This window comes from Terrapene carolina, unplaced genomic scaffold (assembly GCF_002925995.2).
Source record: "Terrapene carolina triunguis isolate 2854851 unplaced genomic scaffold, T_m_triunguis-2.0 Scaffold42, whole genome shotgun sequence".
Classification (NCBI taxonomy): Eukaryota; Metazoa; Chordata; order Testudines; family Emydidae; genus Terrapene; species Terrapene triunguis.
Genome location: NW_020664393.1, coordinates 55,368,646 through 55,386,142, shown reverse-complemented (window position 1 = coordinate 55,386,142; position 17,497 = coordinate 55,368,646). Strand labels below are relative to the sequence as shown.

The 17,497-nt window shown below is 38.5% G+C and overlaps 1 protein-coding gene across 3 annotated transcripts in view; it reads left to right on the top strand.

The window, feature by feature from the left end:
* The window catches only part of KIDINS220 (kinase D interacting substrate 220), a 163,485-nt gene that overhangs the window by 45,440 nt on the left and 100,548 nt on the right, over window positions 1-17,497 (top strand). For all 3 annotated transcript variants that reach the window (XM_026655303.2, XM_026655297.2, XM_026655292.2), the window contains exons 16-21: window positions 1,169-1,320; window positions 5,535-5,824; window positions 8,200-8,340; window positions 9,023-9,266; window positions 9,460-9,548; window positions 11,980-12,124. In XM_026655303.2, coding sequence (XP_026511088.1) covers window positions 1,169-1,320; window positions 5,535-5,824; window positions 8,200-8,340; window positions 9,023-9,266; window positions 9,460-9,548; window positions 11,980-12,124 — 1,061 coding nt within the window. The remainder of the gene's footprint in view (window positions 1-1,168; window positions 1,321-5,534; window positions 5,825-8,199; window positions 8,341-9,022; window positions 9,267-9,459; window positions 9,549-11,979; window positions 12,125-17,497) is intronic.

The following is a 17,497-nucleotide window of genomic DNA, read 5'->3' as shown; positions in this document are numbered from 1 at the left end:
AGGATTAAGTATGTGTAGTTTATTCTCCTTCAAATAACTCTTTATGTTCTAGTAAGAAAAAAAGAGTAATTATTGATCAGGATAGTTGATCAAGATAGTTTGCAGACAATAATATTGGTTACCAAGATAACCATGCAAGATTCATTCATATTAAAATCACTTGAAATATGCAACAGGTGCATTAAACTTATTCTTATGATATTTTAAGGATTGTATATATATTTTTAATGATCATCATATTCAAATGAATAGTATGTATTTGTATTTCTAGAATGATAACAAATATTAACCCTAACTTTTGTGATTGCTGGTAGACTCCCTTATGCTTTACCGAGAAGCTAATAAAATTACTTTATGCTACATCTCAATTTGTACACGCCAATTTAACTAATAGCAATAAAATTTAGATTAAAATTGTAATGTTATAGTTTGAAGTTATGATTTAGTTTTATTCTTCCTTTTCCTCATGTAGGTTAGTAAATCTCAACATAAAATAGCTGCCCTATCACAAGTGCATGTATAGATTAAGTCTAGTAAAGTTTCAAGTAGTCACAGCATGACCATGTAATTCTTAAAATTATGTATATACTTTTCAATATATTTACATCAGAAAGGCTGATATGGATCCTTTGTTGTTCATTAGTTATGCATTTTTCTATCTTTGGTTACTACTGCAGTCTAATTATGTACCTATATCAATTAGAAACTTATTTACTCCCATGCCTTTTAATTGACCATGAAACTGCTAAAGTACTGGTATTGTATTGTCTTGTTTTTGTATTTTTCATCCTAGATATGTATGAGAGAATCCTGCACAATGTTATTGTTGGATTAGTCTTTGGTTTTTGTGGATTGTGATCATTAAAATTTTGTCTTTTATATTTGCACTCTGAGACACTGTGAGACGTGTATTTCAGTAAATCAAATGCTAAAATAAGACAGGGATGGAGGCAAAGGAAAGGTTGAAAATGGGGGAGAAGGCGGCAGGGGAAAGAGACTAAATTGCTATAAGAGCAGTGATATACCTTAAAGAAACTCTTATTTAAATGTTCATTCTGCCACATTTGAAAGGGTACCCTTCAGTTGTAGGGAAATAGAAAGGTTTTATTTCCACTAGCCAAAAAGGACTTCTACATACAAGATACATGTTCTTTTTCTCTCGTTTCAGATTTCTATTTACTGATTACAATAGACTGTCCAGTGTAGGTGGTGAAACGTCAATGGCTGAGATGATTGCTACCCTTTCTGATGCATGTGAAAGGGAGTTTGGTTTCTTAGCAACAAGACTTTTTCGAGTGTTCAAGACAGAAGATACACAAGGTATTTATTACTCAAATGACTTTTCTGATTTTTCCATTTCACTGCAGTTGTAAAGTGTTCTGTTTTTTCACATCAGTACATTGTTTATGTCTAAACTGTAAGTTTTTGATATGTAGAAGATAGACTACTGCTTTAATTTGTACCCTTTCCATTCACCTTGGAAAAATAAGCTGTGAAATCATAGTTTTTTATGTAGAAAGATTATAGAAAAACAATTAGCTGAAAGCAAAAGGTATTCTTGAGCATAGTTGAGAATTTTTCATAAAAATATATATATGTATGTAGAACAGTGGTTCCCAAACTTGTTCTGCTGCTTCTGCAGGGAAAGCCCCTGGTGGGCTGGGCCGGTTTGTGTACCTGCCGCGTCCGCAGGTTCGGCTGATCGCAGCTCCCAGTGGCCGCGGTTTGCTGCTCCAGGCCAATGGGAACTGCTGGAGCAGTGAACTGCGGCCACTGGGAGCCGCAATCAGCCGAACCTGCGGACGCGGCAGGTACACAAACTGGAGCGGTCACATTGGAGAACTCTGGGATAGCTCCCGGAGACCAATAACATCGATTTGTGTCCGCACTACCCCAAATTCGACCCAGCAAGGTCGATTTTAGCGCTACTCCCCTCACTGGGGAGGAGTACAGAAGTCGATTTTAAGAGCCCTTTAGGTCAACGGAACAGGGTTGCTTGTGTAGACGCGTTCATTATAAAATGGACCTAACGCGGCTAAATTCGACCTAACCCTTTAGTGTAGACCAGGACTCAGTCTTCTCTTTTCCAGACTAAACAAAGCCAATTTTTTCAATCTTCCCTCATAGGTCATGTTTTCTAGACCTTTAATCATTATTGTTGCTCTTCTCTGGGTTTTCTCCAATTAGTCCACATCTTTCCTGAAATGTGGCACCCAGAACTGGACACAATACTCCAGTTGAGGCCTAATCAGCACGGACTAGAGCGGAAGAATTACTACTTATCTTGCTTACAATATTCCTGCTAATGCATCTGTAACCATGCCTTAGTGGATCACAACTGAGGATGCCAAATTCAGGATGAACTGCTGAGAAATAGGGCAAACACAACCCAAAACTGGTGGTTATTCTTTTATAAGATATACCAAACCAGCCACAAAAGTAAACTCCTGTTTCATCACACTGGCTAACAAGAAAACATAAAGGCAGTTCCCTCAGGCATTCCAGTTCTTATATCACCACCAGAAACACTGGATTCAGAGATGAATGGTTCTTTACAATCCGTGTAATCAAATAATAGGTTCTTCTGATCCCAAAGGACCAGCCACACACCCAGGTCAATATATAACTTAGATCTTACCCCAAAATCACGCTGATGCCAATCCTTTAGTATCTAAAATCTAAAGGTTTATTCATAAAAAGAAAGAAAGGTGAGAGTTAAAATTGGTTAAAGGAATCAATCACATACCGTAATGGGAAATTTCTTGGTTCAGGCTTGTAGCAGTGATGGAATAAACTGCTGGCTTAAATCAAGTCTCTGGAGTACATCCACGGTTTGGATGGGTCATTCAGTCCTTTGTTCAGAGCTTCCATTTGTAGCAAAGTTCCTCCATAGGTAAAGAAGCAGGATTGAAGACAAAGTGGAGGTGTTTCCCTAGGGCCTTTTATAGGTTTTGCCATGTGGAGGGCATCCCATTGTTCTTACTGTGGAAAATTACAGCAACAAGATGGAGTTTGGAGTCACATGGGCAAGCCACATGTTCATGCCCAATTTCCCTCAGTCATTGCAGGAAGCCATTACCTACATTCCAGACAGCACGTTTACATGACAGTCCACTCAGTGTAGATGGTCGTCTCCCATGGTCCATTGTCAGCCAAGTGTTTCTTGATGAGCCACTTAATTCGAATAGTCCCTCCAAGATGTGCTGGGCGTTACCCCAGGAGCAAACATTTGAAATCCAAGTATAGAGCCAATACTTATAACTTCAAATACAAAAATGATACATGCATACAGATAGCAGAATCATAACAAGCACATCATAACCTTTTCATAGATACCTCACTTGACAACCTTTGTACAAGTTTTTCTGCAAATATATAACAGTGGTTGCAACAATTATCTATATTGTCCTATTTTAATCAGATAACATCACAACATCCCAGAGTGATGTTAGGTTGTTTTTTTTTGCAACACTGTTACAGTGTTGACTCGTATTTAGCTTGTGATCCACTATGACCTCCAGATCCTTTTCCGCAGTACTCCTTCCTAAGCAGTCAGTTCCCATTTTATATGTATGTGACTGATTTGTTCCTTCGTAAATGGAGTACTTTGCATTTGTCCTTATTGAATTTCATCTTATTTACTTCAGACCATTTTCCCAGTTTGTCCAGATCATTTTTGAATTTTAATCCTATCCTCCAAAGCACTTGCAACCCCTCTCAGCTTGGTATCGTTCGCAAACTTTATAAGTGTGCTCTCTGTGCCATTGTCTAAATCATTGATGAAGATATTGAACAGAACCGGACCCAGAACTGATCCCTGCATGACCCCACTCATTATGCTCTTCCAACTCTATCAGTGACCAACTCTGATTGTGACAGGAGTGGGGCAGACTTTTCTGGCTAACCACAAATGGAAAAGGGTGGGCTCATTTCATCTGTAGATGTTTGCACTTCCAGTAGCTGTGAGGAGTTAAAAAGCACTCCATGGCTGCTGACTGACTTAACAGTCAAAGGGAAGACATTCTTAACAGAATGGGATTTTGTGAGGAAGATGAGTTCTTCAAAGCACTTCTCAATTCACACAAGCATTTCCTCCATCTTGGCTGAGTTCAGCTTCAGACAACTGGTCTTCACCTAGCTGCACCTGCTGCTTTTGGTCAGGCATTGAGGAAGCTGGTAGGTGATGCTGTTTCATTGATGATAGAGATGATGTGATGGGTGTAATCTCTATACTGCCGTCACTCTAGCCATGCTGTTTTATTTATTCCACTTTACACAGTGGCTTCATATAGGTACTGAATATGATGGGGAGAGGATTGAGCCTTGAGAAACACCACAGGTGAGGGATCTGTAGATTGAAGGAATAATTGCTCATTGTTACCCACTGGGTTTGGTCTGAGAGAAAGGAGAAGGAATTTCATTTAATTCCTACAAGCTCTCAGATATCAGACATGAGTATGTAATTGGTGTTAAATGCAATCAGGAGAATCAGCAGGAATTCAGATATTACGTCACTTGTCCATGGACAAAAGAATAATCCATCAATAAAAACAATTATTTTTTCTGTTCCATGCCCCTCCCCTTACTGACAGGGATCTAGGATACTAGCACTTGTCAAATGAAGTTGGAGACATTTTTGCTGGCTTCTTGATCATCTTACTCCAAGTGGAAGGTTTCCTTCTTCACAGGAGGAATCATCTGTTAGAAGGTCCTAGATGTTCTTGACTCTTTTTCACTAGGCAGAAGGGCATGGATAAAAAAATCAAAGATTGTGGCTTCTGAGACTTCTTTTTGTATTAGTAGTTGAATATCTGTCAGTTTTGAGCTTAAAACCAGGTAGTTAGTAATCTAAGTTGTTGGTGCACATGAACATTTTGCAAACTGATCCCACAAAAGGGAAGGCAGGGTTTGGAAAATTTAATCCAATAATATTTATTTATATATTCACATTCACTCACTCTGCGGGCTTTGTGCAAACAGTTGCCAGTGCTTAATAAATAATAAACTGTTGAGATTAAATCTTAATGAAAACCAAAATAGTTTTTTCAGCCCTACTCCTATGAAAATAAAAAAAAAATGAAAGGAAGAGAGTTTGTGCATGGATAGTGTAAATCAGGTGATAGAAACAGACATCAGAACAAGAAATTTTTATAAACATATGCCCTTATCCTGCAGCGATCCTATTTCTCCTCTGCCATAGAGGCAGTGTTGTCAGACTTTGCAGAACTCATGAACACAGACTGCCTCCGCTTCACACAAGAGCCCAGGACTTGTCACTGTGAGAAACTATCAGCCTGTTTCACAGCAAAGATCACCCACATCCAGGATGGGTCTCTTCGACAAGAGAAACTGCAAACTGAAGACTGGATTGGTACCCCAACATCCTCTTTGCAAGAATTTGGCCGAACTTAGCCCACCATTTTTAGACGGTTATAATCATATATAGAGTTTACAAACTTGAGCATTTTTATATTAAATTGGATAAAAAATTTAGAGATGCATGCAACATCCAATGACTCTTTTATGTTTTATAGGTAAAAAGAAGTGGAAGAAAACCTGCTGTCTCCCATCCTTTGTTATCTTCCTCTTCATACTTGGTTGCATTATTGCTGGGATCACACTGCTGGTCATTTTTAATGTAGATCCAAAGAACATGACGGTGAATGCTATTCTGATATCAGTTGCATGTGTTGTTGGTTTGGCCTTTATCTTGAACTGTCGTACATGGTGGCAAGTGTTGGACTCAGTCTTAAATTCCCAGAGAAAACGTCTTCATAATGCTGCTTCCAAGCTCCACAAACTGAAAAGTGAAGGGTTCATGAAGGTAAGCATTGATATTGTGAATCATTCATTAACACAAAGGAGTACAATAATCCTCTTACAATAGGATGTCATCCATCTGATCAAACCAGACCTCACAAACGTTAGAACAAGTTTTCAAATAAATGAACATTGCTCTCCTACTGAAAATTATATTCAATGCATATGATCTGTCTATTCAACCAAGAATTACTTTTCAGTTTACAATTTTACTTTGTTTAGAAAAACAATACTTTAGACAATAAATTATCTAAATGACCTTGTAAAGGGGTCCCACTCACCACAGGGTGCTCCTCATTGTGGTTGGGTCTGGGAATTAGATCTCGCGTCTTCTGGCACACCCTTCATTGGTTGTTTGCACCATGGCCCCTCTTTCTCTTGGGCCTTAGGGTGCTCTGTCTTTGTGAGTTGGCACTCCAGTCATGTCACTATATAGTGTCCCCCCCCTCCAGGGTAACAAAGTCCTGCCAGACAAGCTGTCTGGATGCTGCCTCAGAAGGTCTTCCGTTTCATCTCTCCAGGTCCTATGCCACTTTCCCAGTGGCTGATAGGGGAACATGGGTCCATCCACTACTCCAGGTACCAGTTCAGGAACCCTATGATTAGCAATCGAGGTCTGCTCAGATTTGCACCCTGTTTCTGTTTCCTGGGCCCCTTCCTACTCCACCTCTCCATCTCCTTCGCTTTCTCTGGGTTTACCACTGGACATTCCTCTGCTCCCTGTGGCTGCTTCACCCATCTCAACCTCTTGCCAGACTCCCCCTTTCAGGGCAGGACCCCAGGGCATACTCTCCTCCTGGGTCTCCTTTTTGTTTCTGGCCAACTTTCTTTCTCTCTAGGGAGTGACTGCAGACCTCCTCCGGAAGCCCCTTCCTGCTCTCACTTCCTGGCTTTATACTCCTATCCTGGCTCCTCCCCCAGCTGGGCTTCTTCTGCCACTAGGGCCTGTCAATCCGTGGTTCCCCTCCAGGTGCAACATGTGATATTAATTGGCCCCTCCTGGCTCCTGCTCAGGGTGTGTGTGAGTTGGGCACCCCATCATAGGACCTGCAGTAATGTGATAAAAGCAATTGCTTCAAATACTATTAAGATTCAATATAATCATAGAAACTTTACTGCAAAGTTAATAAAGAATAAATTACACATGTATAACTTTGAGCATTGTCAGTCATTTGCCATCCATAGTGTCTTTGGTTAAGAAAAGAATGAAGCCAATGAGAGAGTGACTTAATTTTTAAGAGCCAGTTAAAAACTTGGTAGCAAAAGTGATAGCATTTACTGGTGCTGCTACTGTTTATAGAGAATCCTGATGTGGACTCTATAGTTATGGTTGCTTTCTAAAATGGGATTAAAATGGGGCTTAAATTCCTGTTTGGCCACTTTTTTCAAAGAGGAAAATCAATGTGAAATTTCTCGGGGTTATATTTTTATACCATTTGAATTTTTGTATAGTTTTTTGTTTAAGTTTCTCTTAAATATTTAAGAAGTCTTTGAAATTAGGCGCCGTCTAAAATTTGTTCATGACTCTCTTACTTTTCCTTGCTCAAAACTTACATGCTCTGTACCTAAACTTGTTTGCTTGGGGCTTGGTTCTCATGAGATCTTGTCTGTCAGATTAAATCTTCATTAGGAGCTACACTGTTCCATCGTATTTATCTTACAGCAGAGAATGTTTCATGCACAGCTATTTATGAAGAAAATCATTTCCATAAGGAACTGCACTTGCATCCTTTTGTCCCGCAGTCCATTCCCACTTAAACTTTAAGAAAACACTAAAAAATTTACTTACAAAAGACATTCAAACAGGAACGCAGATAAGGAAAATCTTTGCATAAAATTTACGCTAAGTAATTCTTCTATTTCACTGGAGAAATTAGAAGAAACTATAGCTGTTTTGAACTCTTTTGATTCACTCTTGAAATGCTGAGTTACTGTAAATGTGTATTAATTTATCACTGTTAAATGAAGCTAATATGGTATTAACTTATGACAGTCTGTGACCAGACCAAAACTACAAAAACTAAAAATATGCATCCTTTCAGAACAGCCTCTTAAACTCTGTTTAAGGAAGAAAAAAATCCTGATTTAAAATAAATATGTTTTTTTCATAGTTATTTAACTGATTTCTTTTTTAATTCCGTTGTATTTTTCTTTTCCCTTTTCAGTAATTAAAAGTATTAGTTAATAATATTAAAATATTGTTGGGATAGATCATTTTTAAAAGGAATGACATTTAAAATATATAAAACTTCATTAAAACTAAAATTGCGCTTTGAAAGTCTTTGCCCCAATTTCTAAAAAGTTCTCTTCATATTTCCACTATATAGCTTCTATTCTTTCTTTTAATTTTGAAAGGTTCTTTTTTTTTAACTTTTGTAGGTTCTGAAGTGTGAAGTGGAACTGATGGCCAAAATGGCAAAAACTATTGATAGCTTCACTCAGAATCAGACAAGACTTGTCGTAATTATTGATGGATTGGATGCTTGTGAACAAGACAAAGTTCTACAGATGCTTGACACAGTGAGTTGTTGTTTTACAGAGATGATTTTTGCCTACCTCCCAGGGAACAGATCCTCAGCTTATGTAAATTGTCCTAGCTTCAGTAGAACCTGCAACTGTTTACACCAGCCAAAGATCTGCTCCCAGAAGTGTTGAGAATAACTCTTTAATGATAGTGAAGTGCTTTGAGATCTAAGACACTATGAATTAGTGTCATCTTGAGCTTAGTTTTTTTGGTTGAAAAGTTTTTTCAAATTTCTCAACTACTCCTCTACCCCGATATAACGCGACCCGATATAACACGAATTTGGATATAATGCAGTAAAGCAGCGCTCCGAGGGGGCGGGGCTGCGCACTCCGGTGGATCAAAGCAAGTTAGATATAACGCGGTTTCACCTATAATGCGGTAAGATTTTTTGGCTCCCGAGGACAGCGTAAATTAAAAGGCTATTTTAGCTGAAAATTTTTCAGGAGTTAAGAATTTGGTATTAATTTTTGTGGTATATCAAGCATATTATTTTCATGGTACTATTTCATATAATGACTTCTGACAGTGTATGTAGTAGAAAAAAAATGTTGTGTTCCGTATAGTTTGTCTATTCAACTCATCAGAACAAAATAAATATAAAATTTTAACTACAAGAATGTTTAATGGCACATGGTAAAAAAACAATTTACAATCTACCTTTTTTTCTTATTGCAGGTACGAGTCCTGTTTTCAAAAGGCCCATTTATTGCCATTTTTGCAAGTGACCCACATATTATTATAAAGGCAATTAACCAGAACCTCAATAGTGTGTTACGCGATTCGAACATAAATGGACACGATTACATGAGAAATATAGTCCATTTGCCTGTCTTTCTTAATAGTCGTGGGCTCAGTAGTGCAAAAAAGCTGATGGTAGCTTCAACTACCAATGGAGATATTCCATATACAGATACTTCAGGTAAGTTTATATTGCAAGGAGACTATAGCAAGGTTATAAAATAAATAATCTTGAAACCATTAATCTTTAGCTTTTTTAATAACATCTTTTGCAAATATTTGGTAACTTTAGACATTTTACAGTTTACAGTTGGAATAAGCAGATGAAATGGAAGAGTGAAATGTTTTTTAATGGGGAAAATGTCATTCTTTAGGAATACATGAAGAAGTTGACAGAAGAGTTTCTCAGAATAGCCTTGGAGAGATGACCAAACTTGGCAGCAAAACTGCTCTTAATAGACGGGTGAGAAAGATAGTAGCATAAAAGAAGAGATATTTATAATATGTATCTATTTTTTATTTAATGATGGTAATTCAAAACATCAGAACTGGCCGAGCTGTGACTCAGGAAGCTGATCAATAAAGTTGCTAAGTTTCCAATAGTTGACAGTCATATTTTGCCATTAAGGCTTGATAATTATTGATTCGGAACTGTACCGTGGCCGAGGAATAGGCTTTCATCCCGAAGAGGTCCAAGCGTTTCCAGTCCCATTCATAGGGAGTGGATCTCATTTGTTGTTGACAACCCCAAGAGTTTAACGCATAGACAATGATGGAGTTGTGGGGAAGCTGGGAGACAGCATATGTGTGGGTCTAGTGGTCACTGCTACCAAAGTTCTCTGATCAGCAGTGCAAGGACACAAGCATATCTACAGTGGAACACCCATAGGGACACTCATCTTGAAGAACCATCGTTACTGCACAAAGTGAGTAACTTCTTCCCTTCACTGCTCCCCACACATGAGCAGAGTCCTTCTATCCCATTTGCAAAGAAAGAAAGGGACTTTTTATTTCCTTAACCACAAAAGCAAAAATGAACTACTAGCATGGTACTGTGTTGTGTCTCTCTTCCGCCTCCTATATCAGTTTTTTCATATTTATAACTTTTTATTAATTTTTCCAAATACAACAAATATACCAAAATGCCAGATTCATCACAATACATAAAGTAAATAAAGAGAATTAGGAAAAAGGGAGGGGAGGTGAAGTGACAAAACTGTTTTCAGAGTCTACGTTATCATAGACTGCTAAAAAATCAGCCAAAATTGCTTGGAATTTTTCAGGCATTCTCTTCCTGTGGAATTCCAGTCATTTGTTAGCCGTGAAGTCAGCAGTGTCACCAAGGCAGGCATCAGTATTAAGTGGGGATCAACTTTTCCATTTTTTCAGGTTTAATTTTTTTAGTGACCAAAGCTGCATGATGGAACCATGCCACCTTGTTACCAGGTAACCGCCAGGTAGCAGTAATACATTGAAGAATGAAACTTAAGGGGATGGGCTCCAATTTATAATCCAGTATCAAACTGTTCCTTTGACCCATCTCATATGAGAAAATTCTTGTTACAAGGACACTCCGAAAACCCATGAGCTAATGTAGCATTAAAGAAATTACATTTCCAACAGTGGCCAGCATGTATGAGGCCCATTACTATTAAGCTATGTGGGGACCAATATATTTGAAAAAGTGTCTTTTGGTGAATAAGCCATAGTCTGAGGTCTATAGTTGCTTTTTTAACATTAGATACAATTATATTTCATTGATTTGAAGATAGTTCCATATCTAAATCTCTATTCCAAGCGACTTGCAAATTATCAATCTTTGGCAGAGTTCTTTGGGCCAGAAAATCATAAAAGGATACCCCTGGCCAGGAAGTTTTTTTTTCAATATAATAAAAGTTCTGGAGATTGTGGAGCTCCCAATGGATCTGGTCCAAATATATTTGTAAGTAAATGCTTTAACTGGACATATTTCCATGGTCTGGAGCAGGGCAAGCCAAATTGTTGCTGAAGATCTAAACATGGTTTAAATTTATCATTGTCAGTTAGCTGTGACACAGTCATAATTCCTCCATCCAATCCCTTCGCATCAAGATTTTGCCACATATTTTAAGGATAGGATTGCTCTGTAGGACGACCTCTACATGAAAGAATGGATGAAAGCAGAACTTTCTAGCCAAGTTTGACCAAGCTTGCCTCACAGCTGGTATTGTTGGAGCCCTAGAGCCATCTAATCTATAATAATTTGATCCTACAATACCTGAAAGGGGGAGAGGGTATACAAATCCTTGTTCAATCTGTACTCAAGGTGGGGTCTGTGGGGTCATATCTAACAACCACAAAGATGCTTGGCTTAACAACTGCCTCCTATATCAGTTTCTGTGTGACCAGATGCTAGGGCTATGAATGAGGATTTTTTTGATTCCTTCAAAGCAAAGAGATGCTCTTGAGGTTTTTTTCCCTTAATTTAAAAAGTGGTTTTCTCAACATTATATGAGAAAATGGATGAAATTTAACTTTTTGCAGAGACAGACAAAAGTGATGGCAACAATATTTTAAATTGTTGTGTTCGTACAAAATATTGTGACTTACCATTGTATTTTGTAATTCATAATTGTCGTGTGAAAAAACTCTGCTATTGTTTGTAAGCCATAGTAATTTGGCTTATTAGAAATAATTTACAATGTGTGTTGCTTGTATTGATTATTATATAGTTTAGTCAAAGAAGATTTTTTTCTGTGAATATATTTTCATTGTATTTGAGTTCAAATCTATGCCTTTGGTGGAACTTGTAAAAATTAGAATATTTTTTTTAAGCACAAAACCTGAAATGGGAAGCCCTTCAGGTATGTACAATTTGGAAAAACTAACCATTATTTTGGTTTTTTATTTGTCAGGATACTTACCGAAGACGACAGATGCAGCGGACTATTACACGCCAGATGTCTTTTGATCTGACCAAGCTTCTGGTTACAGAGGACTGGTTCAGTGATATCAGTCCTCAGACCATGAGAAGATTACTCAATATTGTTTCTGTGACAGGTGAGTATGACGTGTTCATTGTGCACTCTAAGGAGTATGTTATGGTGATTGGTCAGAATTGTAGTCTGTGAGCTGAGGGGTGAAAATATTATCTGCTCTCCGGAATGGTGCAACACACTGAGGTGCATACTTTCAGTAACATTAGTACAAAAAAACCCACAGAAAAGCACTGTGTAAAAATTTAAAATAAGCTATGGATACTCCAAAATGCTTAGTATGAGGCACTATTTAAAAGGTGGTAGTTGAAAGAGTAATGTATATGAAGGGCAAAATTCATGCATTTGTTTCCAAGTGTTTTTTTTTTTTATATCCTACTTCTAAGGTAAGATGCTTTCCTAGAATGCTACCAGATGTTGCCAAAAAGAGATTCAGTGGCTTCATATCTCAAAAAACAGAACAAAACTAAATGTTCACTTGGAAATTTAAATGTAACCTGAGCATTTTGTAAATCTTCTTTTAAAAAAAATCATGTCCTGGGTTTAGTTGTTGGTCATTAATGTTAATGGGAGCCAGAGGGCTAAAACCCTGTTGAAATGATTAGAAAACTTATTCTCATGTGTATGATACATTTAGACTACACTTTTGACATGAAGCATGGTATTCTCATAAGCAAGCTAGGGAAACATGGTCTAGATGAAATTACTATAAGGTGGGTGCACAACTCGTGAAGAGTAGTTATCAGTGGTTTGCGATCAAATTGGGAGGGCATATCTACTGGGGTCCCGCAGAGGTCAGTTCTGTGTATTATTCAGTATTTTCATTAATGACTTGGTTAATGGAATAGAGACTGCTTATAAAATGTGTAGATGACACCAAGTGGGAGGGGTTGCAAGCACTTTGGAGGACAGGCTGAAAATTCAAAATGACCTTGAAAAATTGGTGTGAATTCAGGAAGATGAAATTCAATAAAGACAAGTGCAAAGTACTTCACTTAGAAAGAGAAAATCAAATGCACAACTAGAAAATGGGGAATAACTGTCTAGATGGTAATACTGCTGAAAAGGATCTGGGGGTTGTAGGGACCACAAACTGAATATGAGTCATCAATGTGATGCAGCTGCAAAAAAGGCTAATATGATTCCGGGGGAGTATTAAAAGGAGTGTTGTAAGACACAGGAGGTAATTGTCCTGCTCTACTTGGTATTGGTGAGTCCCCGGCTGGAGTTCTGTCTCTAATTCTGGGCACTTCAATTTAGGAAAGATGTGGATAAATTGGAAAGAATCCAGAGGAGAGCAATAAAAATGATAAAAGATTTAGGAAACCTAACATACAAGGAAAGGTTAAAAAAAAAGTGTGCCTGTTTAGTCTTGAGGAAAGAAGACTGAGGGGGTGGGACCTGATAACGGTCTTCCAATATGTTAAAGGCTGTTATAAAAAGGACGGTGATCAATTGTTCTGAATGTCCATTGAAGGTAGGACAAGAAGTAATGAGCTTAATCTTCAGCAAGGGAGTTTTGGGTTAGATATTAGGAAAAACTTTCTAACTATCAGGGTAGTTAAGCTCTGGAATAGGCTTCCAAGGGAGGTCCTGGGTTCCCATCACTGGAAGCTTTTAAAAACAAGTTAGACAAACACCTGTCAGGGATGGTCTACATTTACTTGCCCTGCCACAGTGAAGGGGGCTGGACTTGATGAGGTCTCAAGGTCACTTCCAGCCCTACATTTGTCTGATTCTATGATTTAAATATATTTCCAGATTCTACAATATAGTGTAATGAAAAACGATCACATAGCTAGTACCTTAAGGTGAACTGCAAGGCAAAAATAACAAACAAACAAACAAAAAAGTTTTTTGTGATGTATAAAGAAGGCCTCAAAAGTTTTTTATTCTTCTTAATTCTTGGCTTTTATGTCCATATTTTTGAGGGGACTAGTGGAATACAAAATAATTGAAGACTAGAACCTGGAGCTGCAGCCTTTAGTTGAGAAGGGAATAGATGTTGTTCTTTGAGTAGTGCCCCTAGGAGGTCCACTCCAGGTCTGCATGTGCCCCACATGCCTTCAAATGGAAATTTGCACTGGCAGTGTCCATTTGGCTCGCACATGTGCCTTACACAGCCTTGTGCCCCACACTGAGATTATATAGGACTGTGTGAGTGAACCGCCCTCAGTTCCTTCTCAGCTGTCTCAGCCTGAGATGGCGCTTGAGCATGCCTCCACTAAAAAATTTTTTCTTTTAATTGCTAATTTAGTTTTAGATTGTTTGCTTGCTAGTTAGATTAGTTTGGTAGTTGAGAGAATTAGATTTATTCCTCTCCTCTCTAGGGAGGCTTGCCTTCTTTGGAAGGGCATATCTGGCTCACCGGGGTTCAAATGCTGCCTGACTTGTTGGGAGGACATCCTAGTTAGCAGCGGTTACACATTCCTCAGAAGTGTAACTTCTGTCTTGCCCTTAAATCCCAGGCAAAGTAAAACTGGGAGATTAAACTGAGGCTACTGATGATGAAGCACTCCCTTTATTCTCTCGCTCCCTACTTAAATCTTTGGTGGTGGATGTGCTGAATGAACAGGGGAAGGAACACCACACCAAGCCAATCCCAGATGACAAAGACCAGAAGCTTCTGGACCTTTTTGGATGGAAGTTTACTCATCTGCAACCCTATAATTTTGGATTGCAAATTACAAGGCAATCATGGCAAAATACGATTACACAAACTACGTGAAATTTACTGCTTTTATTGAGCACCTTCTGCCACAGCAAAGAAAGCAATTTCAAGCCATCATTGCTGAGGGACAGTTACTGGCCAGGACATTCCTGCAAGCAGCAGATGCTGTAGCCTATTTCATCTCTAGTGTCAGGAGTACATACCCCAAATTTCACCTCACTTAAAAACTACTTGCTTACAAAATCAGACTTATAATACAAAAGTGTCACAACACACTATTACTGAAAAATTGCTTACTTTTTCCTTTTTACCACATAATTATAAAATACATCAATTGGAATATAAATATTGTACTTACATTTCAGTGTATAGTATATAAAGCAGTACAAACAAGTAATTGTCTGTATGCAATTTTAGTTTGTGCTGACTTTGCTAGTACTTTTTATGTAGCCTATGGAAAAACTAGGCAAATATCTAGATGAGTTGATGTACTCCCTGAAAGACCTCTGCATACCCCTGGTTGAAAACCATTGGACTAGAAGACCTCTCGAGGTCCCTTCCAGTCCTACAATTCTATGATTCTATGTCCACTAAAGATAGGACAAGAAGTAATCAACTTAATCTGCAGCAAAGAAGATTTAGGTTAGATATTAGGAAAATCTTTCAAACTACATGGTTACTTAAGTTCTTGAATATGCTTCGAAGGGAGATTGTAGAGTCCTCACCATTGGAGGTTTTAAAGAACAGATTGGACAAACACCTGTCAGGGATGGCCTACTTATTACTTGGCCCTGCATTAGTGCAGTGGGCTGAACTTGATGACCTCTCTAGGTCCCTTCCAGCCCTACATTTCCATGATTCTATATATCTTACACACAATAATTAGTGTAACATTCCTGTTGAACCAATTAGACTATAAACAAGAGAATCTACAAGCAAAAACGTGAAAAGCTTGTCTGATGAGAGCAAAGAAAATTTGTATAATTTAATTTTATTTGGAAATTCAACATGTTCCCAACTAACTGGATCTGACAAATTTAAAATTAGGAGCAGTTTTTTTATAGAAGGATTCTGTTATGAATAGGAAACTACTCTAGTAATCTGCACACCAGGAGCTATGCCTGTCTGCCAGCACCCAAATACTCTCCTGGTAGTTTGACACATCCACACTTATTAATTTTCCTATTTTTATCCTGCCAACACTTCCTAATGAACTCATATTTGTATATTAAATATTTATGTTAAATACTATCAAAAATCTATTTAAGCAATAAAAAGCATATGAAAGTCACATTTGTAAATACTTAATATTCACCGTTTCCCAGTAGTTTTTAAAAAAGGTTAATACTATATTGCATTGCATTTCTATCCAATGGAAATACTGACATTAGCAACTTGTCTACAAAGGCAATTTTCTAAAAAAGCAATATTCTCTAATCTCATTAAAATCACAGTCATTCAGAGCCAAAAATTGCTGAAGTAAACTGATCTGCAAAGAGGGTAGAAAGTAAACAGGCGTCTATCTCGGTCCTGCTGTTCAGAGCTCATGGTGTGAAACAAGTGTGCTGGACCTTAGGGTTTCAGCCTAGGACGCGTTGGCTAAGTGGCCTACCCTTAAAGAAAAGTGGGAGCCCTTTGGAGTCTGGCACTTTGAAGGGGTTCCTCCAAGGGATTGTTTAAAAACTGGGGCATAGCACACATCAAGTGGATATATGACACCAGGTATGAAACTTACTCCGGGGGGAATTCTGCACCAAAAATTAAAAACTCTGTACCAAAAAAATTTAAATTCTACAAAATTCTGCATATTTTATTTGTCAAAATAACGTAATATAATCATTCCAGTTTCAATTATTTTGGTAATTTATTTCAAAATATCTGTCAGCAAGTATGTCTGTAACAATACAGACCAAAAAAAAAAAAAAGATTCTGGTAATTTTTTTTGACCAATAGATTCCTTACTAGACTTATTAATACAGAACTTTGTGTGTGTAATTCATTTAAATTACAACACAGCACTGTATTTTCTGCACCGGTCAGAAGCAGTGCAAAGGCTTGGGGGAGTCAGGGGTATTGGAGGAGCTGAGGGAGAGGGAAGGAGCTTAGGAGTGAATCTGGAGCGTGTGGGTGGGAGAAGGGTTTTTTGGGGAGGGGGGGATTGTTAGGGCTTTGGGAAGCCTCTCCCATGCAGACCCTAGCTGACCCCAAGGCTCTCCCATTCAGTCAAGCATATCTGCCCCTGCCTGTGCACTTCCCACCCCCATGGATCTCTGTAACCCCTCTTCCCCACCCCTAGGCTCAGTGCTGTCACCCCTCAGCTCCTGAGCCCATGTGCCAGTCTGTACCCCCTCCCCCCAAGACATTCTGAACTCCAGTCTGTGACCCCCCAGCAGCCCTGTGTGCCCCACTCTGTCCTAACCTGGTTCTGCTGGCAGAGTGCTGTGATGAACTTCTACTTCTGGGGGAATTCTGCAGCACTGGGCATAGAATTTTGTATTTTCCTGTGTAAAATACATTTTGCCTAAGAAGTGCTGCAGTTCCGCATTTTGTCCACCATAGGCTACTGTGGCTCCAGAACAGCTGGCATGAATGCAGCCAGCTGTTCTGGTGCCACAGTGGTCTTTGGTGGGCAAAAGGCAGAACTGCAGCATTTCTTAGGCAAAATGTATTTTATGCAGGAAAATACAAAATTATGTGAGACAGAGGAATTCTGCGCTTCTGCAGATGCACAGAATTCCCCCCAATAGTAAAAACTAAAACTGTATA